The 27,349-nt window shown below is 44.3% G+C and overlaps 11 protein-coding genes across 11 annotated transcripts; 5 read left to right on the top strand and 6 right to left on the bottom strand.

Moving 5' to 3' along the window:
- Positions 1 to 278: 278 nt before the first annotated feature.
- Positions 279 to 4,251, bottom strand: L199_005843 (uncharacterized protein; the record flags this gene model as incomplete). The annotated part of the gene is made up of 19 exons (XM_064891546.1): positions 279 to 458; positions 588 to 984; positions 1,048 to 1,126; positions 1,184 to 1,242; positions 1,328 to 1,391; positions 1,451 to 1,478; positions 1,539 to 1,578; positions 1,639 to 1,820; positions 1,884 to 1,948; positions 2,011 to 2,208; positions 2,273 to 2,338; positions 2,413 to 2,603; positions 2,659 to 2,753; positions 2,815 to 2,847; positions 2,913 to 3,025; positions 3,086 to 3,154; positions 3,222 to 3,447; positions 3,564 to 3,768; positions 3,845 to 4,251. 19 exons carry the CDS (start codon positions 4,249 to 4,251, stop codon positions 279 to 281), a joined length of 2,697 nt encoding a protein of 898 aa, XP_064747618.1.
- Positions 4,252 to 4,586: 335 nt separating this feature from the next.
- L199_005842 (uncharacterized protein) lies at positions 4,587 to 5,110 on the top strand (the record flags this gene model as incomplete). Its single annotated transcript, XM_064891545.1, has 2 exons — positions 4,587 to 4,787; positions 4,877 to 5,110. 2 exons carry the CDS (start codon positions 4,587 to 4,589, stop codon positions 5,108 to 5,110), a joined length of 435 nt encoding a protein of 144 aa, XP_064747617.1.
- Positions 5,111 to 5,967: 857 nt separating this feature from the next.
- On the top strand, positions 5,968 to 8,046 carry L199_005841 (uncharacterized protein; the record flags this gene model as incomplete). Its single annotated transcript, XM_064891544.1, has 6 exons — positions 5,968 to 6,726; positions 6,795 to 7,017; positions 7,085 to 7,369; positions 7,430 to 7,726; positions 7,792 to 7,892; positions 7,963 to 8,046. 6 exons carry the CDS (start codon positions 5,968 to 5,970, stop codon positions 8,044 to 8,046), a joined length of 1,749 nt encoding a protein of 582 aa, XP_064747616.1.
- A 342-nt stretch (positions 8,047 to 8,388) lies between these two features.
- L199_005840 (uncharacterized protein) lies at positions 8,389 to 10,451 on the bottom strand (the record flags this gene model as incomplete). Its single annotated transcript, XM_064891543.1, has 13 exons — positions 8,389 to 8,457; positions 8,527 to 8,637; positions 8,710 to 8,729; positions 8,798 to 8,914; positions 8,982 to 9,197; positions 9,267 to 9,293; positions 9,357 to 9,412; positions 9,475 to 9,537; positions 9,680 to 9,907; positions 9,977 to 10,153; positions 10,210 to 10,226; positions 10,294 to 10,319; positions 10,400 to 10,451. 13 exons carry the CDS (start codon positions 10,449 to 10,451, stop codon positions 8,389 to 8,391), a joined length of 1,179 nt encoding a protein of 392 aa, XP_064747615.1.
- A 622-nt stretch (positions 10,452 to 11,073) lies between these two features.
- On the top strand, positions 11,074 to 12,638 carry L199_005839 (Ras-like protein; the record flags this gene model as incomplete). Its single annotated transcript, XM_064891542.1, has 10 exons — positions 11,074 to 11,082; positions 11,158 to 11,203; positions 11,481 to 11,524; positions 11,616 to 11,626; positions 11,722 to 11,738; positions 11,802 to 11,915; positions 11,977 to 12,059; positions 12,131 to 12,212; positions 12,281 to 12,399; positions 12,513 to 12,638. 10 exons carry the CDS (start codon positions 11,074 to 11,076, stop codon positions 12,636 to 12,638), a joined length of 651 nt encoding a protein of 216 aa, XP_064747614.1.
- A 504-nt stretch (positions 12,639 to 13,142) lies between these two features.
- On the top strand, positions 13,143 to 13,832 carry L199_005838 (uncharacterized protein; the record flags this gene model as incomplete). The annotated part of the gene is made up of 3 exons (XM_064891541.1): positions 13,143 to 13,299; positions 13,434 to 13,619; positions 13,822 to 13,832. 3 exons carry the CDS (start codon positions 13,143 to 13,145, stop codon positions 13,830 to 13,832), a joined length of 354 nt encoding a protein of 117 aa, XP_064747613.1.
- A 179-nt stretch (positions 13,833 to 14,011) lies between these two features.
- On the bottom strand, positions 14,012 to 14,930 carry L199_005837 (uncharacterized protein; the record flags this gene model as incomplete). Its single annotated transcript, XM_064891540.1, has 2 exons — positions 14,012 to 14,838; positions 14,909 to 14,930. The coding sequence occupies 2 exons, from the start codon at positions 14,928 to 14,930 to the stop codon at positions 14,012 to 14,014; spliced, it is 849 nt and encodes a 282-aa protein (XP_064747612.1).
- Positions 14,931 to 16,049: 1,119 nt separating this feature from the next.
- On the bottom strand, positions 16,050 to 17,300 carry L199_005836 (uncharacterized protein; the record flags this gene model as incomplete). The annotated part of the gene is made up of 6 exons (XM_064891539.1): positions 16,050 to 16,210; positions 16,283 to 16,374; positions 16,458 to 16,625; positions 16,700 to 16,929; positions 17,005 to 17,095; positions 17,245 to 17,300. 6 exons carry the CDS (start codon positions 17,298 to 17,300, stop codon positions 16,050 to 16,052), a joined length of 798 nt encoding a protein of 265 aa, XP_064747611.1.
- An 814-nt stretch (positions 17,301 to 18,114) lies between these two features.
- Positions 18,115 to 20,245, bottom strand: L199_005835 (uncharacterized protein; the record flags this gene model as incomplete). The annotated part of the gene is made up of 8 exons (XM_064891538.1): positions 18,115 to 18,228; positions 18,303 to 18,415; positions 18,485 to 18,603; positions 18,681 to 18,989; positions 19,079 to 19,314; positions 19,411 to 19,720; positions 19,799 to 19,983; positions 20,051 to 20,245. 8 exons carry the CDS (start codon positions 20,243 to 20,245, stop codon positions 18,115 to 18,117), a joined length of 1,581 nt encoding a protein of 526 aa, XP_064747610.1.
- Positions 20,246 to 21,680: 1,435 nt separating this feature from the next.
- L199_005834 (uncharacterized protein) lies at positions 21,681 to 24,685 on the bottom strand (the record flags this gene model as incomplete). The annotated part of the gene is made up of 6 exons (XM_064891537.1): positions 21,681 to 22,872; positions 22,933 to 23,362; positions 23,419 to 23,737; positions 23,791 to 24,032; positions 24,097 to 24,537; positions 24,607 to 24,685. 6 exons carry the CDS (start codon positions 24,683 to 24,685, stop codon positions 21,681 to 21,683), a joined length of 2,703 nt encoding a protein of 900 aa, XP_064747609.1.
- A 495-nt stretch (positions 24,686 to 25,180) lies between these two features.
- L199_005833 (uncharacterized protein) lies at positions 25,181 to 26,580 on the top strand (the record flags this gene model as incomplete). The annotated part of the gene is made up of 6 exons (XM_064891536.1): positions 25,181 to 25,363; positions 25,433 to 25,597; positions 25,663 to 25,701; positions 25,762 to 25,851; positions 25,912 to 26,086; positions 26,174 to 26,580. The coding sequence occupies 6 exons, from the start codon at positions 25,181 to 25,183 to the stop codon at positions 26,578 to 26,580; spliced, it is 1,059 nt and encodes a 352-aa protein (XP_064747608.1).
- Between the last annotated feature and the right edge of the window lie 769 nt (positions 26,581 to 27,349).

Below are 27,349 nucleotides of genomic sequence, written 5' to 3'. Positions count from 1 at the left end.
TTACGCTAACCTCAATCGCGTGAGAGCATCATCTCATCATCTCACTTCCCACTTGACCTCCACACCGAGTGTCCACCACTTACTTGTGCCTCCGCCATACCTCATCTGGGTTGCATCACCCGGAGTCAACCACGATTCATAATCAGAATACATAGTCTATATGCGTATATGATGAGGTTGGCTCTATCCATTCCGCTCCTTCCGAGATTCGAGCAATTCCATTCTTCCGTTTCTGCCTCCTATCAGTACTCCTCATATTCCAGCACAAATATATCAATTTAAGCATTCAATTTCTGGGCCACACTGTTCAATAACTGAGCCACATCGTCCACTTCCTTCTGTGCAAGACTAGATGAATGATCAATGGTGATCGCCTCGGTGATGGATGGGAAGGTAGTTGCGCCGTATCCCAACCATAGACCTGGGGCGGTGATCTTGTGTTTGTACCATTCTCGGTCCTATACGCCATACCACACAAGTCAGCTATGTATCAAACGGCGCTCACACCCCTCCACATGGCGACAAACGCTGGATAGTTTGTTGGATGATGATGATGCTGAAGCTAGAAATTCAAGATTTCGACTCACTTTCAAACCTTCTTCAGAGATAAAACCATATTCGAAATGTTGTAACTTCTTATTAACCACTCTTATTTCTTTCAAAACCTCTTTGATCTCTTTCAACTTGTGCGACGAGGGTAGCTTGGGGATGGGCAAGTGAGGAATGGGAAGTCTGATACCCTCAACATCCACATCTTTTTGGTGATGATCACAACCTTTACCGAATATCCTGGACACAAAGGATGGTTTATTGTGTTCGAATTTGGGTTTGGGTAATAGCTTCCTGAGTCTTTCGACCAGTTCCTTCTTCTCCTTGTCTAATTTGGTAGAAGCCTTTCGGACCGATTCGATCGATAATTCAAGTGCTTCGAAATTGATCGATCCATCGAGTAGCAACGAGGAGGAATTGGCTATGCCTTGAACCCTAAAATATCAAGTTAGCTTCTCGTCGCGTTTTACATGTAAGTATATGGAGAACTGGACTGACTTTTCAAGGTAGTATTCCAGGTCACGGGCATATTGAGTTGTATTCAATGGTAGAATCAAGGTATCAGCCAATCTTAATGCTACAAAATATTGTCAGCTGATGTTTGAACTCGATCCACAAGGAAGTGCCCGCTCACTCAAAAGACCGATCACTTTAGCGGCATCGGTGTGTCTGTGGAACCCGACGTCGCCGTATCTGCGAAAGGACGAGCAGACATTAGCGGAGACAATGTTGCTCCCGAGGTCCTAGGAGATATTGCGGCTGAAGAGAAGGGACATACTTAGCTTGCCAGGTATGAGAATCGTATATCGAGTGGTAATGGTAAACAGGATCCTTAGGACCACCTGAGATTCAAGGTGATCAGCCAAGCCCTGGGAAGGTGTGGCGGATGAAGGAAGCTGACCTTTATATCCCAAATCACTTGAAGCAATCTATAATGGTTCAGCATTTGTCAGCTAGCACTTCTGACATTGATTATGCGGTAAGCTTACACCGTATCTCTGTAAAAAAGGAGTATAATCCGATCCGGATCTGTAATCAACGAAATCAACATCTGGATTCGTTATGTTACACCTGAAAGAATGCGCTCACCCCAAAGCACCAATTCCGGAACCACCGGCAACAGTCAAGGTCTCAAATTGTTCTTCACCAGAAGTGACAGCGTTGAAGTCGTCCCAATCACCGCCGTCGTTCCGAGTATCGTAGACGGATCTCTTGGGGTCAGAGCTGGAATTGATCTCTTCAGCGGCAGCTTTGAGCGCTAAAGCTATCGACTAAACTCATACGTTTCGTCAGTTCCACCCTTCACTTTGGACTGTTCGGTCGAGGTAACATACGGGCGAAGCAGAAGCGTGGAAGTTGGTTCCAGAAGCTGATCCGTCGATATTGAGGTAGGCGACCGCTACAGGTAAGCCATACAGAATGTCAGTCAACCTGAAACAGCAATTATTGAAGTCAACTTACCATTCTCGACCAACCAATCACCGAAATCTTCAGCCCATTCCACAGATCCTACCAAGCCATACTCCTCCGCGTCCCAGCTGGTTAAGATAATTGTTCGGAGTGGTTTCCAGCCTTTCTTCAAGAGTGCTCCTAATCCTCGGACTACCTCATACTGGGAGGCTGTTCCGGAATTGGGGTCAGATGCACCCAAAACCCAAGCTACAAAGTGGGAATGTCAGCTTGCTATGCTTCAGAGCATAACACACTGGTAAAGCTGACTTACCATCTCGGTGGTTACCTAAGATTACAACCTCATCTGTGATATGACCTGGAATTACAGCCATAGTATCTGAAATCATCACCGCATATCAGCACATAGTACATGCTTTGAGATTTTGGTAAGATAGGACGAGGTTAACTCACTCCAGATAGGTAATACCCTATCGTTCATCTCGTTAACGAGATGTAAATCGACATCGCTTGGACCAATATAGTAATCAACACCATGGTATCCCAATCCACCAGTAAAGTCAGAACCTAATTCAGAGGCATGAATACCTTTTCCTTCCAGAGCTTTCAAGAGCGGTATTACATCTTCGTAGGATAAAGGCAATCTACGATTTTTGCATCAGCCGTATAGGTACATAGTGAATAAAGAGATTCACTCACGATGGTATAGAAGGTTGACTTCCACTTTCGACTCTGGTAGCGTTCTTATAAGCTGGTTCCCCTGGTGTACTTGGATCTCCGGGATATTTAGATAACTGTTTTAAAGCAGGTTGTATCAGCTTATTGAGGTCGACGATATGAGAAGAGCTGACTGACGAATTGGACACTACCCCTTTGAACGCTACTCGGCTATCGCATTATACAAAGGAAAATTAGCTTTGTTCGCAGAATCAATGGATTAGTGATCAGCTCACTTGTCGAGCAGGTCCATCAGGATAGGCTTCGTATCCATTTGCTTCGGTGATCTCACCATCATCTCCTGGATCAGTGAAGACGATCACTCCAGCTGCACCAGCTTCTTGAGCGGCTGTGACAATTTTTTTAGATGTCAGCGATATCGAGCGTTACGTGTGATGAGAGCGCTCACCTTTAACCTTGAGACCTCTGAACGAGCCACCATATTTAGTCAAGACAATTTTCCCATTGAAATCGACACCTGAGAGGAATGATACACTATCAGCTTGGTGGTCACCATTTAGAGTAGTTGAGCAGCTGATACTGACCTTTCTCTTGCAATAGATCGAAATCCTTCTTCCTTCCATATCCGGCATAAACATATTTCGCCTTTATGTCTCCACTAGCAGACAGACCGTGGAAGACTGGGACTTCATCCCGTAGTTGAGAATCAGGATCACCTTCAACTATATCTTCCCTCAATTTCGCTTTGAATGGTGGATCGGTGAGGAGGGTGACGGAGGCGTGGACAGGAGTATTGAGGATTGGGTAGTACTGGGATCATCATTCAAGGTAAGCTATAGTAGTCCTCCGCATTCTGTCCTCATTCCCCAGCGCGCGCGTATGATTTTTGAATTATGAACGATTTGTAGGACGAAACCAGCACTTACCGTATCAACCCAAACACTCAACTTGTCCGCCCCATTTCTAATCCTCCTTTGCGACTCTGCCGATCCAGCTTCGTACACAAGTTCGTTCGCCCCTGAAACCCTCAAGCCAAGTTCCCTCTCCCATTCGTTCTTCAGTGCAAGCGCTGAGTAGAGATCGTAGCCTGAACCAGCTGGATGGGGGTATGAAGTGTATCTCTCTGACGCTCTGTTCCCACCGACAAGTGTCAATACTAATACCTTTAACTCGGATGATATCTAACAATCGTAGAAAGTTGACTTACGCCGCCGCACTGTCGTTACTTGGAACAGATAAAAAGATCTTCTCAGCTTCCTTAGGTGAGATATGCCCATGAGGATGATGAGGGTGTTTGTGCTTATGATCATGGTGATCATGATGTTTATCAGGCCGAGGAAGGGAGAACTTCATTCCTTTCGTAGCGATACCATGCCAGTACGAATTGAGTTGACTGTCATCTTGAGTGATGAGAGCTTCGTTCTGTCCATTTTGAGCTCCGAAAAATTTGGAATTGTAGATACTGAGATATAGTATGATACCAAACAAGGCGGACAGTCGGATGACCTGGGTAGTTATCCTCTTCGACGATTGCTTATCGACAGTCGATGTTGTAGGTCTAGGGAGCTGAGCGTCAAGCCCAAGCTGGGCAGCGTCTTTCTCGTTCAGCTTCATCTTGTTCTTCTGGATTCAGTCTCGATGAGATCGCAGGAACAACATGCAGTATGATATCTCTCGATCTCTCAATGAACAATCTGTGTGATCCGGTGGGCACCTTGTGCTTCATCCCTATCGCACCATTGGTCCCCTTTCGGACTTGACCGATCCGGAAGTAAGCTCGTGGGATCCACATGGTTAAACACGATTGTTTGGTTCCTTGCTTGTCGCCTGGCTATTAACCTAAAATCCAGAGTATCACTCGTACAGCAATGAAATGCACTTACATGGAATACATGTTCTATATAGCTCTGTATGTCGCCACTCATATTCATAAATTGTCTGCAGCAAATATGTCGTCCCTGATCACTTCCTCAGAAGAGTTTATTGACTTGGACACAGATGAAGCCCAAGTTCGATATAGCATCATCCTTGTTCGACATGGTATCGTGGAATGTGTATACTACGAAGCGCCAGGAGGTATACAATCATATAGAGCAGAACTGCTTGCTAACAAGGACTATCTGGCTTGTTACATTCTCGTACTGGGACATGTGAGTGTCCATCCATTCCGTTGCACATTTTGTAATCATATTCTACCTCTTCTGTGATCAGCCCTTGATGCCTTGCACGTACTGTATAGCCTAGTCGTCCATCTCCATACGATCTATCCAGCTCAATGCACTCCGGGCCTTCTACAGGACAGAGTAGTCAGCTGTATAGATCACTTGTTGCCAAATTACATAAATGTGCTCAGAAACTCAAGGAAGCGCGATTCAGATTTACGAGAAAAGTCGACTTGATCCATACCATACGGCGCCTCTTGAAAGATATTATGGAAGATATAGGCGGTGAATATGCCTTGTGCACACCGTAAGCCTTGTCTCCGACCAATCGAACCAAACAACAAAATGAGATCAGATCAACAGAAGCGGCGTAAATGACGATGTTCAAAAAACCGCAGGTACCGGTTGACGAGCAGATCCAATTAGTTGTTCACCACCTTCTTCAGTGATTAGAAGGGTCTATGGTATTCGCGTGTTATCAAATATTTGGGAGACAGACATGATGGTCTTGCAGAATGACGAATTGGTCAGTAATTTACACCATCATCTCCGATCCCCACGGCCCTAGACTGACTGGTTTTTTGTTTGTGGAATGTACCGCACTATGTAGGTGACTGTGCCATCATGGACAGGTGATATGACTGATCCAACAGCAATGCTGAAATTCGCCTGCATCCTGATGAAGAGCAAGGAAGAGAAAAAGGAAAGACACCTGATGGTCGGTCACTGGTTGCGGTGCTTACGAAATCAATTCAAACCCCTCGGTGGTCGGAGTGGTCATGGTAGCCTAGTGGACTGTCCCGGAGGATCGAGTGCTTGTGATGGATCGACTCCGAAAGGGTTTCATCAACAGTCGACATCAGCTACTGATCTGAGATCCAATATTGATCGCTGGATTCAGACATTGCCTTTGTCAGAGCCAGGTGAAAGTGGATATACATGACGAGAGAGTATGATCATCCTAATTCTCGCACAAATCGCATTGTGTAATATGCCACATGACGTGATATCATGTGTTCGGTCATGTCCGTGCGTCGCATCATTTGGTACTACAAGACTCAAGTTACCACACTCGGGTACATCACCTCATTCCCATCCTTATCTTTCTCTTTTCTCTTCTCTTCCTCTTTACCGCCCTCTTCTCCTCTCCTCTCACATCCACGTCACCATGTCCACCTCCGAGAAAGGGGAACAGCTCCCTCTCGTCCTACCCTCCTCCCCTCAATCACCTGCTCGACCTAAATCCAAAGTCGGAACCGCTCTCAAGCACATCGTCCCTCTATCCCTTGTTATCATCTACTACTCTTTCATCGCGCCGCTCTCCCTCAGCTCCATCAGACCATACTCTCAAGTCGAAGTAGCAGCCAAAGAAAGCGCAAGATGTCCCGTCCAACCTCCAATCATAAATATCGGTAACGACTGGGATGTAGTAAACGATCATGAGTATGCCTCCCTAGCTACCAAAAGACTTTCAAGAGCAGTACAAATTAACACCGAATCATATGATAACCTCCCCACGAACGCTAGTGATCCAATATTCGACAAACACTATGAATTCTCTCATTACCTCTCTTATGAATTTTCCAAATTATTCAAAGAACCAATCAAATACGAAAATGTAAATGTCCATGGACATTTGTTTACGTGGGAAGGTAAAAACAAGAATCTCAAACCGATCTTATTGATGGCTCATACAGATACTGTACCGGTCTTACCTGCTACGTTGGATCAATGGAGCTACCCACCTTTTGAGGGTAAAGTTACGGTCAATGCGACTAAAGAAACTCCCGGTACCTGGATTTGGGGTAGGGGTGTAAGTGATTGTAAGAATACTTTATTGGCTATATACGGATCACTGGAAAGGTTAGTTACGGAGGGATATGAACCTGAAAGAACTATTATTGTAGCAAATGGATTTGATGAAGAGGTATGTCCTATATATCTTATCATCTACCTAATATGGGCATAGAGCTGACGTGAGATTGCGTGATACAGATTGGTGGGTCAAGAGGGTCAGGACATATCTCCGAGGTACTTCTCAAGCGATACGGACCTGATGGTATCGCCTTCCTTGTTGATGAGGGATTTACCGGAATCTCGAAGGATTACGGTGCGACTGTCGCAAGCTTCGGTATGGCCGAGAAAGGATCGGTAAACGTCAATGTCAAGGTGGAGACATTAGGTGGACATTCAAGTGTTCCCCCTCCTCACACCGCCAGTAGGTTCAGCTCTATTGGATGTGCTGCATGGGATCAAACAGCTGACAATATTGTCGTCGTATACAGTTGGAATCATCTCCCTTCTCCTCGCTGGACTTGAAGCACACCCATTCAAACCTACTTTATCCCCCCAATCACCTTTCCTTAAATCTCTTAACTGTCTAGCAGACTACGCTCCTGAATTCCCTAAGTCGATCAAACATGAACTCAAAGATCCTAGACAGTGGGACCAGCTTGCTCAGCAATTAGCAAAGAAGGATAGGGTTTTGAATAGTTTCCTGGCGACCACTCAGGCTATCGACTTGATCAATGGTGGGGTCAAAGTAAATGCCTTGCCCGAAGTTGTTGATGGTGAGTTTTTCGTCAGCATCACGGGATCCGGACAAACTCACTGATTGAGCAATCATGTAGCCACTGTCAACTACCGAATCTCATTTACCTCTTCAGTCAACGAAACTCTCTCTCACGTTGCTCAAGTACTCAGGCCTCTCGCAAAAAAACTTGGTTATACCATCTCGGCATTCGATGAACCACATTCTGCTCATCACGAGAATTCTACTTCTCATATCACGTTGAGTGTACCTGGTGGATTGAGCCTGGAACCCGCACCTATCACTTCTGATCGAACCAAATCATTCGCTCTACTCGGTGGAACCGCTAAAGCAGTATTTGGTAATGATACCATCGCTTCTCCTTCAGGAATGTTCGGTATGTCCTACTCTTGATGCATGCTGTGGTGTGATATTGCAAACTGATATGATTGGACCTAACAGCGAATACCGATACGAGGTGGTTCTGGAACCTCACTTCTGATCTTTACAGATTCACCCCTACATTGATTACTGAGAACCTCAATCAACATACTGTCAATGAGGTGAGTTGGCTGTAAACCTCATCGTGTGATACTGAAACAGAAAGCTGATTTCCATATGGTTGATTAATAGCGAATCAGCCTTGAAGGTCATTTGAACGCTACTCGATACTTCTACAAATTACTCAGAAACCTCGAGGGATGGGATGCTGAGTAGACAAGGAATGGGCCGTAAAAGCATGTGAATTTTCTCTTTTCATATTTCATGTAGCTTTAAATCATTGAAAGACGGAAGAACGAATCGAGGGGGACAAGGGATAGAAAGAAGTATAATAAGGCAGATTCAATTCAGTGTATATAACTCATGTTATGTCATTCATGTCTTTCTAAATCCACTTTGCAGGTGTACTGTACTATACACTCTGTGGGGTAATGAATATCACCTGAACTTTGAGAACAATTCCACTTCAGGAGACATTTCATAGTAATTCGATTTCTTCTATCGATATATGATACTTGTATACTCCTTCTAACATTTTGTATTCGCATTTTCTATCTTCTACTTCTTTCCTGTCAACCCACCTCTAGCATTGAATGACTTTTCACCTGCCAACCTGATCGCCCAAGTCTACACAGCAAGTCAGCAAATCATACATCTTCACAGTGGCTTATTTGAAGAAGGAGAGGAGAAACTCACAAATTCATAAGTCTTGATGGCATCCTCATAAGGTGAAAGAATAACTGATTTATCGGATTTACCATCAATCACATCTATGATCGCTTCGATTTCAGTCAGGTAGCAGTCGTCCTGTACATTTGGAATCAAGATCATAAGTTGGCACATATTGAGAAGAAGATACCGAGCAGAGTGTGGACTTACATCTGTGAATATCGTTCTTACTACTCACGAGCAGATCCCAAATTAACATTTCCCAATTTCAGTCTAGATACAAGCGCAATTCACTCACCTTCCTCGGTCGTACCGGGTCTCCTGACATACAACCTCGGTGAAGTACCATAAGGATCAACCAATCTGAATTTCCAACCGTCTGCTAGAATCATCAATTCACAATCGTAATCACCCTCTACAACATGACAAAAAGGTAAGATTAGCCATTGAATACTATATCAATATATAAGTTCTGAATTTACCGTGTAGAACGACAGCATGTAGGAGACTTCCCGTAGCACCATTCTCATACCTCCAAGTGGAACTTGTGATCCTAGGAATTCGATCTTCAGGTTTGACCAGGTTCTCTTCGTCGAATCTCAGAATCGAAAGTTTACCTGCTGGGTCGGTATGTTCGACAGTGTTGGTATGCACGGAGTCGAGCAACACGGGAGGAGTAAAGTATCGAGTTAAGTCGCCTAGTAGTGAGACTTGTCAATAAGCTTGATAGATCGTTTGTTGACTTTTTGATCTGGGAGTGAACGTACAGATATGGGTAGCTTGAGTTACGATGGCTGATATGGTATATCAACATGTCAGCTAGACTGACTTATCAGAACATACAGTAGCTGACTCACGTCCTGGTTCTCGGGATTTGCTCCAATATCCATAAAAGTCCTTGGCAGCGAAATCACTGAACACACATTCTGTATATCAGTCTGTTTATCGAGTCAATTATAGAGATGCGGAACTTACTAGGCAAACAAGTACGAAGCTTGAGTATGCATTACAGTCAAGTTATTTTCGTCGATAAGCTTCCTATGCGAGTGAAAAGTCGATAAGCTGATAGCGTCTCAAAAGGATATTGCACTTGAACAACTTACTTGATTTCTCGAGCAGCTAAGTTACGACATTTTCCGTATCAGCTTTCCTTCCATTTGCCTTCGGTCGAAGGTTACACCTCGACATACCTTTAAGATACCTCAACATGTATCCTACGGAAGTGACATTGCCATTTTCCTCCAATTTCTTTCCAACGGCTTCGACCTCCTTGAGATCCTCTACATCACTAATGGGCTTTTCGATGAACAATCCCACTTTGGGGAAATATCGTAAAAGTTCAAGTTCGTTATCGTGATTTGGTTGAGTGGATCCTCGAGAGTTGGCTTGGAATCCCAATATAGCGAGACTATATTGTCAAAAGTCAAACCATGAGTCAGTACGAGTGCAATTCCCACGTCCAGAGTTGATAGCTTACTGAGGGGTATCATCACCTTTCAATCCTTCTCCAGCTTCTTTGATACTTCCGAATACCTTTGTGTTCTCATATCCATGTTTGACATTTGCATCGGCCCGTTTGATGGCTAAGACTGAGTTGGCTCGGTCTTTGTTCAAGTCAACAAGACCAACTACGTTAAGTCGAGAGCCAAGTTTCCTATGGATCCATTCGGTCAGTACAAGAGATTCATGAGGTATGAATAAGATACGCACTGTTCCAATCTCTTTGACTACTCATTGACGTCAGTGTACAATGTCAGCTATACTGTCTCACATAGAATGGAATATAGTACGGACATGATTCCATGGACCTTCGGTTGTTCCTATACGACCAAGAGGATCATCGTAAGTATACAGTCCTAGCTGAGATAATGTTACGTAGACAAATGGACTGAGTACTTACCAAAGTTGATGGGTCCAGCACCCAAGAGCAAAACGTTGAATCCACCTGACATGATTGACTGGATACTGGATTGAGATATGCTTATCGATATGAACGGGATTGGTTGATTTGATGGGGGAAAGTATCACATATTGATCTACACGTCGACACGTATTTATACCCCGACTGGTCTTGCATCATTCGAGGTGTTTGTACTTCGGATCGGAAGATGATCGGTCGTTGCAGTTATCTTATCATTCCGATTATTCACCTCGTATTCACCTGGTTGCAACATGTGCCACACGTACTACCGGATGCCGTAATCCCGGATGATTCACTGGAATCACGTGTATGAGCAGGTAATGTTCCTCCCGTCCTGCTGAATGGGTGGCCCAATTAAATAACCAGGAAATAAGGAAATAAAGGGATCCGAGCTGAAGCAAGTCACGAACAAAGACAAAGATACAGACATCAATTCATCATTGCATCTCATTCAATCAATCCATCAACATTACTTCATCTTCACACTCTCTTCTTCTCGATATCACCTAACCTCGACCCATCCTCACTCCTCGGTACGACTTTACCACTCGTCGATCCTTCATCAAGTCCCTCTTTCGTCCATCAGTAGATCAACAATCAATACCAGTCGAATCGTCCCTTCCCTTCCAAAAAGACATAGATAGGATCCCATCATGTCCAAGGTGAGTACGCGTCTTCGAGCTGAACTGTCCCTTCAGGTTTACTGACAGCAAGCTGACATGTTCTGGCTGCTTCAGGCTCAATTCTTGCGCGAGTACAAGCTGGTAGTTGTCGGCGGTGGTGGTGAGTTGAGCGTTTCTCCGTCAACCATGAGGAATCTTTAGGGTCCGTGCGTGGGATAAGAAACACAAGTCCTTTGATCAGAGAGAGATGTACGGAATAGATGGAAGAGAGTAGTACTGGAAAGGCCATTTGACTAGGCAGGGCAGGCATCCTTCAATGATCGCTTCGATTGGACACCTATCCGGCGTATCTCCATTCACTCTACTGTCCATATCATTCACTGCTCGAACCCCTTTCACAAGTTATCGCTAATTCCTTCATCGTGCGATACTCATAGGTGTTGGTAAATCAGCATTGACCATCCAGTTCATCCAGTCCCATGTAAGCTCACCTCTCTCACATTCACATTCACATCCTATCCTTCATTCCAATGCAGGAGATGGGTCGACTAATCTTACGCTTTGTTCTCCAGTTCGTCGATGAGTGAGTCTAACAGAATTGGCGTGTGCCGTGGCGTCATACTAGCTTGTGTAAGGGAGGTTCGTGCTGATTTAGGATTTTGTATCGATGTGATAAAGGTATGATCCAACGATTGGTGAGCTTCTACTTTAGTGTATAACCACATCACTTAGCTGACGATATACCCTGTGAAATGTAGAGGACTCATACAGAAAACAATGTATAATCGATGAAGAGGTGGCTTTACTCGATGTGCTTGATACTGCAGGACAGGAGGAGTATGGTGCGATGAGAGAACAATATATGAGAACTGGTATGTCAGCTATCTCTGAATGGCCGAGCTCCGAGCTGATCGTCCTGTACTTGATATTTAGGCGAGGGCTTCCTCTTGGTCTATTCAATCACCTCGCGGAGTTCGTTCGAGGAGGTGTCAACTTTCCATCAACAGATCTTGAGAGTGAGCTGGATCTCGCGTTGCATTAGCAACTGCCAAAGAAAATCAAGCTGACATGGAATCTTCTGGTGCAGGTGAAAGACAAGGATTATTTCCCTGTCGTCGTAGTAGCCAACAAGTGTGATCTGGAGTATGAGCGACAAGTGCAACCACATGGTGAGTTGAGAAGATCGCTTTTTTGACGACGTTCGCGGATTTTGCAACTGACTGTCTTACTTTCCCAGAGGGTCGAGATCTCGCTAAGAGATTCAACGCACAATGTATCGAGACTTCAGCCAAGCAACGTGTAAATGTGGATGAAGCTTTCATTGCTGTTGTCAGAGCTATCAGGAGGTATCAGAAGGTGAGTTTGACTATCTGATTTGACATCGCATGTACATCTCACCACAATGCGTCTTCGCAAATTTACCGTGCTTTGCATGGCAGGGGCTAATTTGATATGCTATATATTTACAGGAATCTGGTCCACCCCAAGCGACTAGTGCACCTGGTAAATCAGCTGCTGGCGGAGTAGGCGGTCGTGCCGATCAGAAAGATGATCAAGTAGATAAAGGCTGTTGTGGGGGATGTGTCGTACTTTAGACAAAGCACGCGCATCATTACACTAGGATTTGCTTACTTTCCGTTACTGTTATTTGCTTCCCTGTATTCGTTCTACACATACCCCTTATTCAAGCGAGCACCAAAAGATACATAGATGTCGATTCTATTAGATCAGCCAGCGTGAGGAGAGAGAAGAGAATGATCTTGAATATATTGTCTTTTAGCATAATTTTGTATATACATTTTTTCCATTCCTGGTAGTTATATATGGGTACGGGTACATAGGTTTCTTTGAGATGAGTGTTTTCTCAACGAGATGCGATAAATGAGAATATACCAGAGAAAGACAAAATGAAGATGCAGTGAGGCATGCATAGAGAGGTGAAGTGATCATTGGATCCAACAATCGATAAACCGACCGCAGATAAGCTCCCTCGGATATTTGAAGCGCAACAGTTCTTCAACTCCGATGTCATTCTGCTCGTACAGTACATCACACCAAAACTTTTGCTCTTCGATATTCCATCTATCAGTCTTCCTATTATGTCATTCAGATCTTCACCCCTATCCATAGGGTCCATTGCTGGACCCAGTCGACCGTCGTTCGCCATACGTAAATATGCGACTCAGCCGAATGGACCGCAGAATCAGAATATAAGTGATATGATAAATAGGAAGGCCATCTCATCAGCATGGAGGGGTATGTACTGACTGTTCTAGCCCTATCTCATCGTATCCCTGTGATTTCTCGGTTTACAATAGAACGATATCTCCTTGAGATCTTTCGGGCGATCAAGTAGCATGATTTACTGATCAATCACTATTTCCATATAGCATTATCACCTAATCAGAAATTGATATTCGGCGGTCTAGTAGCCCTTGGAGCTTATTTCGAATATTCTTTATTGGATAGATACGTATTGGGACCCATCAAGTTGCGGAAAGAGGAAGAGAGGAGGATCAAGGCGGAGCAGAATATGGGAATTGGAAAAGCAGAAGGTCATAAAGAGGTTTTCATGGGTGAGTGAAGAAGTGATTGATAAGACCATCATCATTCTGGTGCAAGTGTGTTAGTTAGGTATAAGTGATATGATGGAAGAGAATATACTTGACGATCTACCCTTTGACCTTCTCTTTCCAAACCTCTTCGGTACATAGAGGTTATCTTACTGTTATAATCTGAAAATGAATATTCGCTGATCTGATGATGATCGCATCTCAGAATCATCATAAAGAAATCTTTGATATCGTACCAACCATTCATTGACAATCACGATCACAATCACATTCAGGTCGATCTTGCTACATAACATATAGAACAGAATAGTATAATGATGCATTTCTCATGAACCAACATGAAGGAACCTAAAACAAAACGCAAAAACGAAGATCTATTCATTCCTGTTCGACTCTCAATCATCCCCCGCATTCGTTTCTATATAATAACTAGGCAACAGATTACTACCCATCGTACCCATCGTATTCGTATGGCCCCTTCGTCCCGCACCGTGTCCCCTTCCAGCAACGGAATGGTATGTCCTCCTGGATGATTCTCTCTCTACCATTTCGGGTCGAGTCGAAGACGCCATCGCAGACGGTGTGATTGTAGAAGCAGGAGTGTATAAATTGGTATTTGGATTTGGATTTGGGTTGACGAATGACACGTTTGTATTAATCGGAGGTACGTTTCTATATTGATTTACCACTCCCCCTTGGGGCCCTTGGGGGATCTCACGTATAGGTTGAATACCTAATTTCCTTAATCCATCTTCATAAGTGACCACGACCAATTCATCATTGGTCTTTTCTTCCATATCTACCTTTTCTTTATCTTTATTAGACGATTGCCAAGGTGAATGTATCAACCCTATACCGCCTTTCTTCAATTTATGTCCATTCTTTCCCCCGCTGGCGGTAGAAGGAGTAACGAGCGTAGTATGTCCAGTAGAAGGTGATGGTTGTATTGTAGTTGGTATAGGTGTAGGTGTATTCCGGCCCCCCATTCCTTTGGATGAAGATCCAGCAGAATATGGATAATTCATAAATGGATTATGAGCATTCCCTCCATGATCATATCCATATCCATTACCACCACCGTATCCGTACTGGTTGCGAGATTCATGTATAGGCGTGGTAGATGCTGAAGAGGATGTCCGACATGATTTGGTGAGTTTGTATAGGGCGTAGAAGGTTATGAGAAGGACAGCGAAGGATGCTAAGCAGATGGCTACGATTTCGACTGTGGTAATGAATCAGATATATAATTAGCTTGTTCTGGTTAGGTTGACAGTGTAAAGTAGACTACTCACTAGGCTCAAGTTTGAAAGCCATCTTCTTTCAGTCAAAATGAGATTCGACCACGTCCCAAAACCCTTTCTAGCCCTCTGAATTGTTGGACGATGGGGGATGGTCGTATTTTCAATCGTATTTATCTGAGCTCGATGAAATGGAAATCCAATGAGGATGATTTGTTAACGTCGATGTTGACGATTTGATTGGTATGATATGAATTTGGTAATATGGTTGAGTATGATGATGGAACACTGCTTCTACCTGGATAGATACTACAGTATGGGGACGTGATCAATTGAAAACGAAATGTTTTCTTCCCTTTCTTCTAGGATATGACTGATACAGAGTGTCCTTGGTCGTGGTGATAGCTTATAACCTTGAGAGATGTGAGGCTGACTGTGAATGATGTCGAGTCGGAACTGATGAGAGCAAAAACCAACGAAGATGAAGATGATAATGTGAGAGCACCTTCCAGACACCTAACAAAGAGAAACAGACCATGACATCCACACCACTATCGACAGATCCGGTAAAACGATCATTCCTAGTGATAACCCCACTCCTTTACACTAAGCGTTTTCGAGATCAAAGGAAACTTTCAATCTTTTACCTATGGGTCATAATGCATAATGTTATGATCAAGGGGTTAGTAGTTCAAAGGATAGTCAGTGGTTAGTTGACACAGCTTTTCCCAGCTCAAGGCTTAATTAGGCCGGATACTTAGATATTTCAGATCTATAGTTCAGTACGTTAGATTACAGTACTTAATCTTCCTAAAGGACTACCTTTATCATTACAATTCCTGTTCGGATGTCTATTCTTTCGCACAGAGAACAAAGGATTTTCAGCAGCTTGAGGTTTTGATGACAGCCATTCTTCCCGATTTCATCGACTTTGATAGCTTAGCTGAGGTGTCGGTCGATTTCCATGATGAGGATTTTGTTTAGCTTCTGTCTTGATCCCTTATTTCAGTAAAGCCCAGTCTATTCCGTAAAAAGATACATTTTATATGAAAAGACTACTTAACCTTTATTCTGCGCAACAATGCAATTGTCCTTATTGTTCTGACATATATCCTTATTCCTTTTATTGCTCGGTTTGTATCACAGCATCTGCAGGCAATACCAAACACCTAAGATTTCCATCTTTGATATACATCTAAAGTACAGCAGCTGCACCAACTACAACAGCACCAAGCATAGTACCGACCACACCGAACGTAGCGTACGGAATCGACATCTCACCCGCTGAGGATGATCCGCTGGAAGCTGCTGAAGAAGAGGACGTAGTTGAGGTGGAAGTGGTATTTGGTGCAGTGGCTGAAAACACATCACGGTATCATATCAACATCGAGTCAATAGTGAAGAGCTTGAAGAAAGGTATGAACTTACTACCGAATGTAGAACCGCACTGTTGGGTCAAAGCCTGGCCGAACGATGTGTCGCCGATTGAAGAATTAGCCTGTTTGGCTTCGTAGTAGATACTGTTAAACCCTTTGTATCAACCAAACGAACGAACGAGACAAGACAGTATGGGCCGGACCGGCCTGAAAGGGAATAGACTTACCCCGATACACAACCTGTACAGAGTGATCCAGAGGACAAAACAGATTCCAAACCTGATAAAGTTGAACTATCACCTGATAAGATGGAAGTAAGGTAATTGACAGTAATGGATTGTCCAGTAGCATTTTGAACGGTTGTCAAAGCGTCGGTTACACAGTAAGTGTCGGTCCTGTTTCATGTAATATAATAATCAGACATCGAGCGATCGATCGGTTTCATTCATTATACGATGAGCGGACTCACGTAGAATTCTTTGAACATCCCGCCGCGTAGATTTCATTGTAATTACCCAACAACCCTACGAGCCCTTGGATCTCAACTGCGTCTGTTCCGCCAGCCGAATAGTCAGATGAACAAGCTGAATTGACGGACGATTGAGCAGAGGTCAAAGTTGAATTATCACATGTTGGTGTGGAGGATGAACAGAGCGAACCGAGGTAGGTGTTGATGGTGGATGTTATCGAGTCGTTGGACTAGATAGCCAAGCCAAGCCAAATTATCAGCTCCGATAAATAGATATATAGATAGGGACGATCGGCCCAACTCACACTACCGCTCAAGACTGGTAACAAGCTTGTTAACTGAAGACATGATCCTAGATCACCTAGAGCTAGAGAGGCGAGTTGGGTGGTACAGCCTCTATGGAATCCATCGGATCAGTAATGATCGTTATAGGAGTGGGCAAGAGTCTTAGTCTTGATACTTACGATGACAGTCTGTGGGGTATAGTAATGACAAGCGATAGGATCAGTATGTTTCGCTTCGTCAGATTCAATCGATACACTCACGCCGCCGCATAAGAAGTGGAAGCCGCAATAGCGATGAGAGCAGATCGGGCGAGCATTGTTGTTGATACTGGTGTTTTCGTTCGGGGTTGTGTGGTACGAGATTCAGTGGCGAGGTGCGATAGGGTGAACAGATGCAATTCAAGATTTGATGCTTTGAGATGTTATATGTTCAAGCTAGACCATGCAGATGCAAAAATCAAAGTCAATGCTGTGTCATGTACTATTGTTGGAATGGAATGCACAGTGAGTTTACGATATTATCGGTTTCAGGGTATCGTGAATGCTCAATGCTTTACTGCGCTGACTATGACGACGATTCGTCTTCTCTGAGCTGAGTTTGACCTATGTCCTTGTCTCGGCCCAACTTGTCCCGCCTTGGCCGATGATATATTAATTACCACAGTCTCAGAATTCACCCAAAGTCTGATTGCTGATGTTTCAGTGCAGACCACGCAGATACAGTAGCGAAGCATCGTTTTTGTTCGTGACACTTCGATACTACGGTGCGTAACCTTGTGTACCATACATATACACAGCATTTCAGTGTATTCTTTCGGTTACTTTGGTTACGTCGCTCCTTGGCATTGCTCTCTACCTTTCGAAAACTGATCTGCATACATACATTCTATCAACTACATACATTCAATCCATTACGATGACTCGCGTTGTGTATACGAAAAGCGACTGCTTATCTGATCTTGCTTCTACCTTTTGATTATCCTTCTCTGTACTGTCTAATACCTTCTTTCTTGTTTAGTAAAGAATCCTTCACATCCATCTCGGTGTCGGATGTCTTACAATACGTATCTATAATCACATTGCACGATCAGTCTTCACCCATATATCACCATCCGACCGTCGTCCTCGAACTCACCTGAAATGGATATTCTCATTCTCAGTCATACCCTTCATACCATTATCAGCCGCCAAGACAGGATCGGCAGGACCGTATTTCTTGTCTCTGGACTTGTTGTCTCTCCACATCTGCGAGTTTCCCATCGAATCAGCATCAGCATCAAACTCAGCGCTATTTTGCTAGTGAGTGTACTCGAACTCACGTAAACCCAAAGAAGACCATGACAGATAGTCTTGAGGATGTAACCTGCCATCATTGAGTAGGCGGCAGTTTGGTATCGAGGTGCCTCACTTTCCAAGGCGGTCAGTGGGCCAACTAAACAAAATCGGTTAGTTGAGAACTGGGCTAAAAAGGCAAGGATCATGATGATGATAGGACACTCACCAATATTACCGACACAGTAAGCAACAAAAATACAAGAAGAAGTTACGACTCTCTTGGAGTATGCACCGATATTGGATGATACCATAACCAAACCGATGGTGAATCCGATTGATTGGGTGCTACATCACACAGTAACATTCATCAGCTATCCCCTCAGAAAACGATGAGACTATGCGTAAAAGGTGGAATCACTCACTTGACCAACCAGAAACCAATAAGTCTAGCCCAAGTATATTTGTGCGTAAAAGGTAAGAAGCTCATCATGGCTGTACCCAAAACACAGATTAAGTTTCCAACAGTCATCATCAACAACCTGGTGTTGGCCCATCGAGTGGCTACGAGACCAGCAATCAAAAGTGAAATAACCTGGAGTGAACGACCGGCACAATCGAGTAAAGCAGCGTTGAATGTCGAATAACCTAATCCTTTAATGATGGTTCCGGAGAAATTGGTAAGTACTCCATTGGGAACGGAAGAACCGAACATTGCTAAAGAGAGGAACCAGCTGAACCAAAGAAACCACTGATCAGTCATGCGGTTCAAGTCTCTATTGATTTCTCGGACGTAGAAGAGGGTAGGGGAATGGACACTCACGTTTTAGGATCTTTCAACGCTTGGAAACCATGAGTCCAATTGAAATTCGTAGTTTTCAAACCCACACCCGACTGGGCAACTCGGTTGACCGCTGCTGGTCGATCTTCCTTCTTGATCCATTTGGCAGTACTGGGCCCATCGGCAAGGAAGAAGTATAGACAGATACCAAGTGCCATGGTGACTGCACCGAGGATGTAGAAGATCAATTTCCATCGTGGAGTGGGATGATCGTCCATCTAAAAATACAAAAAGAAAACAGTATCACGAACCCAAAATCAGCCTTTACTGTGGTATCGGCAACATATAGGAGGGAAAAGGGAATCAGAACCTACCTTGGAAATACCAGCAGCCATAAGAGAACCTATCATGCCACCCCAACCTACCGCAGAGTACCAGATGGTTTGTCTTAAAGGAATTTCATCTCGCTTGTACCACCATCCGGTCATTAATGACAGACCAGGTGTGACGGCAGCTTCGAATACACCGAGGAAGAATCGAGTCACCATAACGTGAGTGAAGTTCTTGGACCAAACCATGACCAATACGGTTAAACCCCAGACGAAAGCCGAGACACCAAGGACTTTACCGGCGTGTAATCGACCAAGAGCGTATTGCCATCCAGGTTGAGCTACCATATATCCGCTGTGCAACAGCAAGGCATGGTTAGTCCAAGTTCTTTTGACTATGGTGTACGGCGTCTGACAAAGTGACACTACTTACATGTAGAAAATAGCTGCTCCGAGTGAATACTGATTCCCATGCATCCCCATGGCCTTCTCCATACCAAAGACTTTGGCATAGTTCAAAGCGGTCTTATCGAGGTATTGCAATGTTTGAGTGATGAGGAATAGAGGTAAGAGAAGTAAATCGATTCGTACTCGAATACGTTTATTTTGTTCAGGTGTCTACATCAATACCCATATGGAATCAGCCACTACCATAGACATTCAAAGGGGAGAAAGGGAAACCTACAATTTCACCCAAAGCTTTCGATTGCTCATAAGCTGCCAAACCGACATTTGGTCCTTCATCTTCTTCAGCGATAGCCTGAGGGACATTCACAGCAGCGTGATCGATATGCTTGACAGCACCCTTCTCCGCGTCTGTATCGGTAGTCCATTCGGACGAGTCGGTCACTTGTCTTTCAAGTGTAGGTAAAGAGGACATGATTCAGTTTGGAATTGGCACGATTGAGGATGAAGGAGTGATCATGGGTTATGAATTATACCCCTTGGGTCCCCAATATCTCATCCTATTTATACCTTTTCCACGTCCATCCCAAGACTAGCTTCCTCTCTTTGAGAAGAGAGTGAGAAAACCTCGCTGCCCCAATCCCCGAGCCCCCTGGTCCCCCTCTGCCCCTCCTTCCCCCACAACAATCACCCTGACGACACTTCCTAGAAATTCCGATGAGCAACGTGCGACATACAACGTACAGCGTACAATGTGCATCGTCCACTTCACTTCTCATTGTCAAACCGCCTCACTTGCCATCTCTGTAGTTAGGTTAAAAGTGAATGCCAAGAAGTCATCTTTTACCCGCCGGTACCTTGCTTCAGGAAAACGACCAATCGAAATTGACATGATGTGATTCATGATTCCTTTAATTCGAAAATACAAGATAAGTTTTATCCGCCATTTTCGAATAATCTTTATACCCCACAGCCGCTTCGAGGGAGATAGGTGTTATTCGGTATCTACTTTGGATACCTCCGGATACCCCACAGAGGAATTTCGAATTTCTGGAGAAGTTACGTGAGAAACGTACGTTGATCGGACAGGATCGTTCCGTAAGTCTAACAATGATCAAAACCCCGCAGTTCAGTTATCGATTGACAGAAGGCAAGGAAGGGAAGGGAAGTCAACGTGAATCTGAAAGTGATCGATTCCGGTTAAACTGCACATCAATCGTTAGATCCATTTTTTGCCCTGTTCCTGAGTTGAACAGTCCAAACTCAACGTAAAGGAAGTCTTGGCATTATTTGAACCCGGCGGTAAAGCGCTATCATCGGAGAGGATAAAGAAACGTTACGCCTTGGAGAAGTCGTTGAAATTGACAAGGAACGATCAGGGGGTCGAGGTCTGAATTTGCTACGACGACATATCGGTGTTCATCCCTATTTTTGATAGCCGTAATACCTTACAATATTTGACCCACGCTGCTACATTATTCGTAAGCGACGTTGGGGTCCTTGTCATTTCGTAACGAATTGTAGATCAATCACCGATCAACTCACTTTACCTGCCATTACCGGAACTCAACTGAGCGAAAGGGCTCTGCGTATCAGGATGAAAGAGCCTAGCGAACATGTCAGCAGATCAAGAGGCACATACCCCCCGGAGAGTGCCTCAGAAACAAGACCTTCTAGTTTAATCTCATTGTGTCTCACCAAGAGAAATGGCGGGAATCAACCGTGTCAGCAGCAAGTGTATTTTCGAATTTCTCATTTCACATATGTATCTCAATGCATGAATGTTCATTTATTTGAATTCGTTTCTTCATTTGTTCGAATCGAAAACTATCTAACAAAGATCTACAAACTACACATAAAGATTTACCAATACAAAAGAAAAGTCCCAAAATATCTATCTACTTAATCCTCTAATCCATCTCTTCCACCTCAATATCCATACTATCATCATCATCGTCCTCACTATCATCCGGAGCGGAGACGTCCGGCTCATGGTTCGGGATCACTACCAATCTATTCTTTCTCACGTCCGCAGTGACATGAGCTGTCTCGCCCTCTCTAATTCTAGCTTGAAGTAATAATCTCGATAATGGGTTGAGTATTTCCGTTTGGATCAATCGTGCCATCGGTCTTGCACCGTAAGAGGGTGAATATCCAGCTTGAGCCAACCATTCACAAGCTGGTTCATCAACGGCCAATTTGATCTTCTTGTTGTTGTCTTTAAGTCTTTGTTGAATCTCTTTAAGTCTGACGTCCACAACTTTCCTAATGTCGGATCGGGATAATGATCGGTATAAGATAATATCGTCGATACGGTTGATAAATTCAGGCGGGAAAGTCTGAGAGATAGCACCTTGTACTTTCGCTCTGACTTCAGGTGCGACCGCTCCTTCGGATGGGTTTTCGTTGAGGTATACCGAACCGACATTAGAAGTCATCATGATGATTGTATTTCGGAAATCGACCACTCGTCCTTTCCCATCGGTCAATCGTCCATCATCAAGTACTTGAAGGAAAAGTTGGTGGAATTCCCTGGCAGCCTTTTCGATTTCATCGATCAGGATAAGGGAATATGGTTTTCTTCTGACCGCTTCGGTAAGCTGTCCACCGGATTCGTGACCGATATAACCTGGTCCAGCACCGATAAGTCTCGAGATGGAGTGTTTCTCGGAATACTCTGATGCGTCAATTCGGACCATTGCTTCTTCACTGTTGAACATCACTCCGGCAAGTGTCTTAGCGAGGAGAGTCTTACCAGTACCGGACGGACCGACAAGGAGGAATGACGCGATGGGTCGATTTTGATTGGAGAGACCAGATCGATTCAGTCGAATGGCGTTGGCAACCGCTTTGACCGCCTCAGGTTGACCAATGACTTTTTTCGAGATAAGCTTTTCGAGTCGGAGTAATTTGGTCTTTTCGGTTTCGACAAGACGAGAGACGGGCACACCGGTCCATCGAGCGACGACCTCGGCTATCATCTCTGGAGTGACTTGTTGACCTGTACCTCGCTCGGCTTCTCTTTCTTCGAGCTCCTTGAGTTTCTGCTCTCGTTGAGGAATAGAGTGGTATCGTATATCGGCAGCGGTTGCAAGGTCATATCTGTATCCAGAAGTCAGCGTGATGTCTCAAGGATATATATATTCAGCAATGTTGACTCACCTTCTCTCAGCCTCATCAGCTTTAGCTCTCAATTCATCTATTCTTCTCCTCAAATCGTGAATTTCATCACCTAGATGCTTTTCATTCTCGTATTGTCGCTTGAGAGGACCAAGTTTATCTTCAACTTCCGCGATTGCTTTCTTGGCAGCTTCGAGTCTCTCCTTTGACGCTTCATCCTTTTCCCTCTCAAGCGCATGAACCTCGACTTCCAAGCCAAGCTTCTTACGCTCGAGCTCATCGATAGCTTCAGGACGAGTCTCTCTAGCGACCTTGACCGCACTTGCAGCTTCGTCAAGCAAGTCGATAGCTGAATCAGGCATTCTTCGAGCGGTGAGATACTGCTTGGCGAGTTGAGCAGCAAGTACGAGTGCTGAGTCCATGATTCGGACACCGTGGTGGGTTTCATATTTCTCTCGAATACCTCGCATAACTAAGCAATAAGTTAGCAAAAGAGACTGCATTTTAATGAGAGAAAAGGGAACTTACTGGCTACAGTATCTGGTACTGAGGGTTCATCAACGATGACTTGAGCGAATCGTCTTTCGAAAGCGGAATCTTTCTCAATGTATTCTCGGTATTCGTTTAGGGTGGTAGCACCAATGACCTTGAGTTTACCTCGAGCAAGCATGGGTTTAAGCAAGTTTGCCGCATCCATACCGCCACTGGAGTCTTTACCGGCCATGATGAGGTGGATCTCATCGATGAAGAGGATGATTTGTTGACCTTCGTCTCCTGACTTTTCGACTTCGGAAAGAACAGCTTTGACTCGTTCTTCGTATTCTCCCTTGTATTTCGCTCCTGCCATCTACAGTGGTTGTTAGCAATAATCACATGTCAGTAGATGGAGACCAAGCTTACCAAAGCACCCATGTCCAATGCTAATAATCTACTTAACAAGCTTGCTGGTACATCTCTATCCACTATCCTCTGAGCTAAACCTTCCGCAATGGCTGTTTTACCGACACCGGGTTCACCGATAAGTACCGGATTACCTTTAGTTCGTCTCGAAAGGATACGGATGACTCGTCGGATTTCGTTATCCCTTCCGATGACTGGATCGAGTTTACCTTGTTCGGCAAGGGCGGTAAGATCGGTACAATCTAGAATAACAATTAGGGGTCAGTATCAGAACATGAAGTATATGGTTGAGAGAGAACCACTTACATTTATTCAAAGCGTCGAATTGACCTTCGGCAGATTTACTATCAACTTTCCTACCACCCCTCTTCCTTCTCACCTCCGCTTCTAATGCTTTTGGTTCAGCTCCTGTTCCTTTCAACAGCTCTTTCAAATCTGAGTTATCCACTTTCAGCAAAGCCAGTAAAAGATGATCTATAGCTACGAATTGATCGTTCTGTTCCTTTTGGAGTTTCTGGGCTTCACGAAGGACCGAGTGGAATGGTTGAGTTGCTGGAAGGGGTGGTGCAGGTGCTGGATCGACTACTGGTAGATTGTTCAGTTTTCTCATCAAAGCTCGATTGAATATCGTTGGGTTTCCACCGATATGTTCCAATGCGGCTTTGAGTAATGTAGGTTGATCAGGTTGAGAAGATGACCCTTCACTTGGTTCTTCCCATAACACCGATATTAAGTGGACGGGGTAGACTACAGGTCGATTAATCAAGAGTCAGCATTATGTCTCACGTCAAGTCCATAAAGGCCGATTAGACTCACCCTGCGAATTGGCCATCTCCTCTGCCTTGTCAAAGGCAGCTTTCAATACTTGAGCTGATTTATCTGTGAAATTGTCCATGATGTTTGTCGCCTATGGTGGCTATGTGTGTATGGTACTTCGTTGAGTTTGAGTTTGTTTTCAGATGTAAAGAGAAAGGAAGAGAGAGGGGATACGTGGGAAGAGTTTGGCTTTATGTAGTCAGTGTAGATGGGACTAGGTAGGAAATAGTAGGATTGTGTCAAGGAATGTTAATGTGGGTGCCCCACTCTTCTGGTAGGTTCATGACGTTTCTCAACCATACAACATCACGCCCGGACCTGGGAGAAAACGCTAGAAACACGTGGAGAGATCTACCGAGTCGTCGGGTATGCCCGCTCTCTCTCTCTCATCTCGCCTTAGCTTACCACCTTTCAAAGAGATCTCTCAATTCGCATTTGTTATCCTTATTCTTTCTCATCTCAGTCCATCATCGGAAACGGCCGGATCTGCGTGACAAGTGACAACGAAGTCATAAACCATCAAGGGTCACTCTTTCAATCTTTCCCACCATCAACGCACGCCTCTTTCATCGTCATGAACACTAGTGTCAACGCCATCGCCGGTCCTTCCCGACCCTTACCGCGTCAATCAGCGCGGCCGTTCGTTTCAGCTGATAATCGACCTTCTGAACCTGATGGGATCTTTAGAGTGGTGCTGATCACTAGTGGGAGTGTAGCTAGTATCAAGGCTCCTGACATCGCTGCTGCGCTATCTCAAGTGGGTTGATGTTATTTCCCCAGATAGATGCTGAGTAAGCTGAATGAATGAACGTGCTGCATTGTATAGTCTGGTGACATAGCGTTACAAATCGTCGCTACGAAATCATCGACTCATTTCTGTAATCAGCGGACTGTAGACGCAGCCATACGAAAATCATTCGGTATTAGTGAGGATGAGAATGTTCCTGACGATCTCGGTGTGAGAGTATGGACAGATGAGGATGAATGGTCTGTGAGTGAAGATAGAGCGGATGAGCTGTTAGGGAGCCGTACTGATGATGAGACATGGTATAATAGGACTGGAAGAAAGTGGGAGAGCCAATCTTACACATCGAGGTAAGTTCAACGCTTCCATTATCCAATCGAACAGCTGTTCATCAGCCGCTATGTGCTTAGTTACGTCGTTGGGCAGACTTGGTAGTCATCGCACCGTGTTCAGCCAACACTCTAGCCAAGATAGCTGGAGGACTATGCGATAATCTAGCTGTGAGCTTATTGTACCCGTATGAGCAAGCGATCGATCTGCTAACGAAAATTATATTTCAGACATCGCTTCTTCGCGCTTTATCACCTTCCACACCCGTCATCGTTTGCCCAGCAATGAACACTCACATGTATCAGCATAAATTCACTGCGAAGCATTTACGTATATTACAAGAGCAATTAGAGTATCTTATATTGGGTCCACAGGGAAGTGGTATTTTAGCTTGTGGTGATGATGGTAAGTGGAAGACGCTCGTCAATCACATAATGCCAAGTCTGGCTTGTCGACGTTGCATCTGATTGATTGAGTTGTTTCGCCCTGTAGGTCCCGGTAAAATGACAGATTGGAGAGAAATCGTATTTACCATTGAGAACTTCGCATCAATTCACAAGCAGAGGATTGATCAAAGAAGAATGTCCGCTGTACCACCACATCGTCATCTTCCGACCACCGAAATCCCTAGTGCTGATGTTATTAGCAATCGGAACGGGGATGGTCAGAACCAGAATCAGTCGGATCGACCTAAAACACCGCCTACACCCGGTATACCAACTAGCTCTGTACTGCCGAACCGCTTAAATAATATGACTGTTGATGAGACGAACAGATCATCGGTATCGGATGTTCCTTTAGTAGAAACTCAGGGTAACCCGATAGAAACTTCTCTAGCGCATTGGAAGAAGATGCAGAACGAGTCTTATTGGCAGAATAAATGGTGGGCATTTCCTTGAACAGTGTTGCCTGCAAGTTCAGTCCTGCCAGTCTACAAAAAGAAAACACCCGAAATTTTTGAAGAGTGAACGAGGTGTTCATTGTTAAAGATCGACATTGGTCCGGAAGTGAAGAGTGTAGTGTCAGATCACCAATCAACGACGATTTGTAGGGTGTCTACATTGCGAAATGTATCTTTAGTTGTACAATACATGCATTACGATGTCATGACAAGGATGTTGCGATGAGAGAGCGTTGCTCTGATAACATGTTGGGTTTGTCACAAGTATGTCTTTTAGTCTAGAGTTCAAACATAAAGATGTTTGGAAAGGATCATAGTACGTCCAGGATCATGATACATAGTATATAATGATGATTAGCTGTCATGATCGATGTTGAATGGTCGCTACTCTGACTGGAACGGGTTCTTTCTTGACGTTTTAGGGTGGGGGAATTGGGGCTCAAACCAACAATCAGAAATCAGAAACAGCCAAACTTTCTACCAACCTATAGTATAATTTACCGATAACATTTACGATAATTATCATTCTACTTTGGAACTACTGTACAGTCTCGCCTATTCCAGAAAGCTATTGAAAATAAGCCAGTCAAAAGGGAAAACTCTTTAATCTCTGATTCCGATTCGAACAACGCATTGAAACCGCTCGTTGCTATCCCTTCTGAGAAAACAAAAGTCAAGAAGACACCTTCTAGCAATCCTATAAACGTGAGTGGAAAATATCACACAGCAGTCCTTGTTCGCAACTACATCGTGATAGAGCGCTGAGC

The sequence above is a fragment of the Kwoniella botswanensis genome, chromosome 1 (genome assembly GCF_036426115.1).
Source record: "Kwoniella botswanensis chromosome 1, complete sequence".
In the NCBI taxonomy this organism is placed as follows: domain Eukaryota; kingdom Fungi; phylum Basidiomycota; class Tremellomycetes; order Tremellales; family Cryptococcaceae; genus Kwoniella; species Kwoniella botswanensis.
The sequence above is the reverse complement of the archived record's forward strand: the minus strand, read 5'-3'. Positions and strand labels throughout refer to the sequence as shown.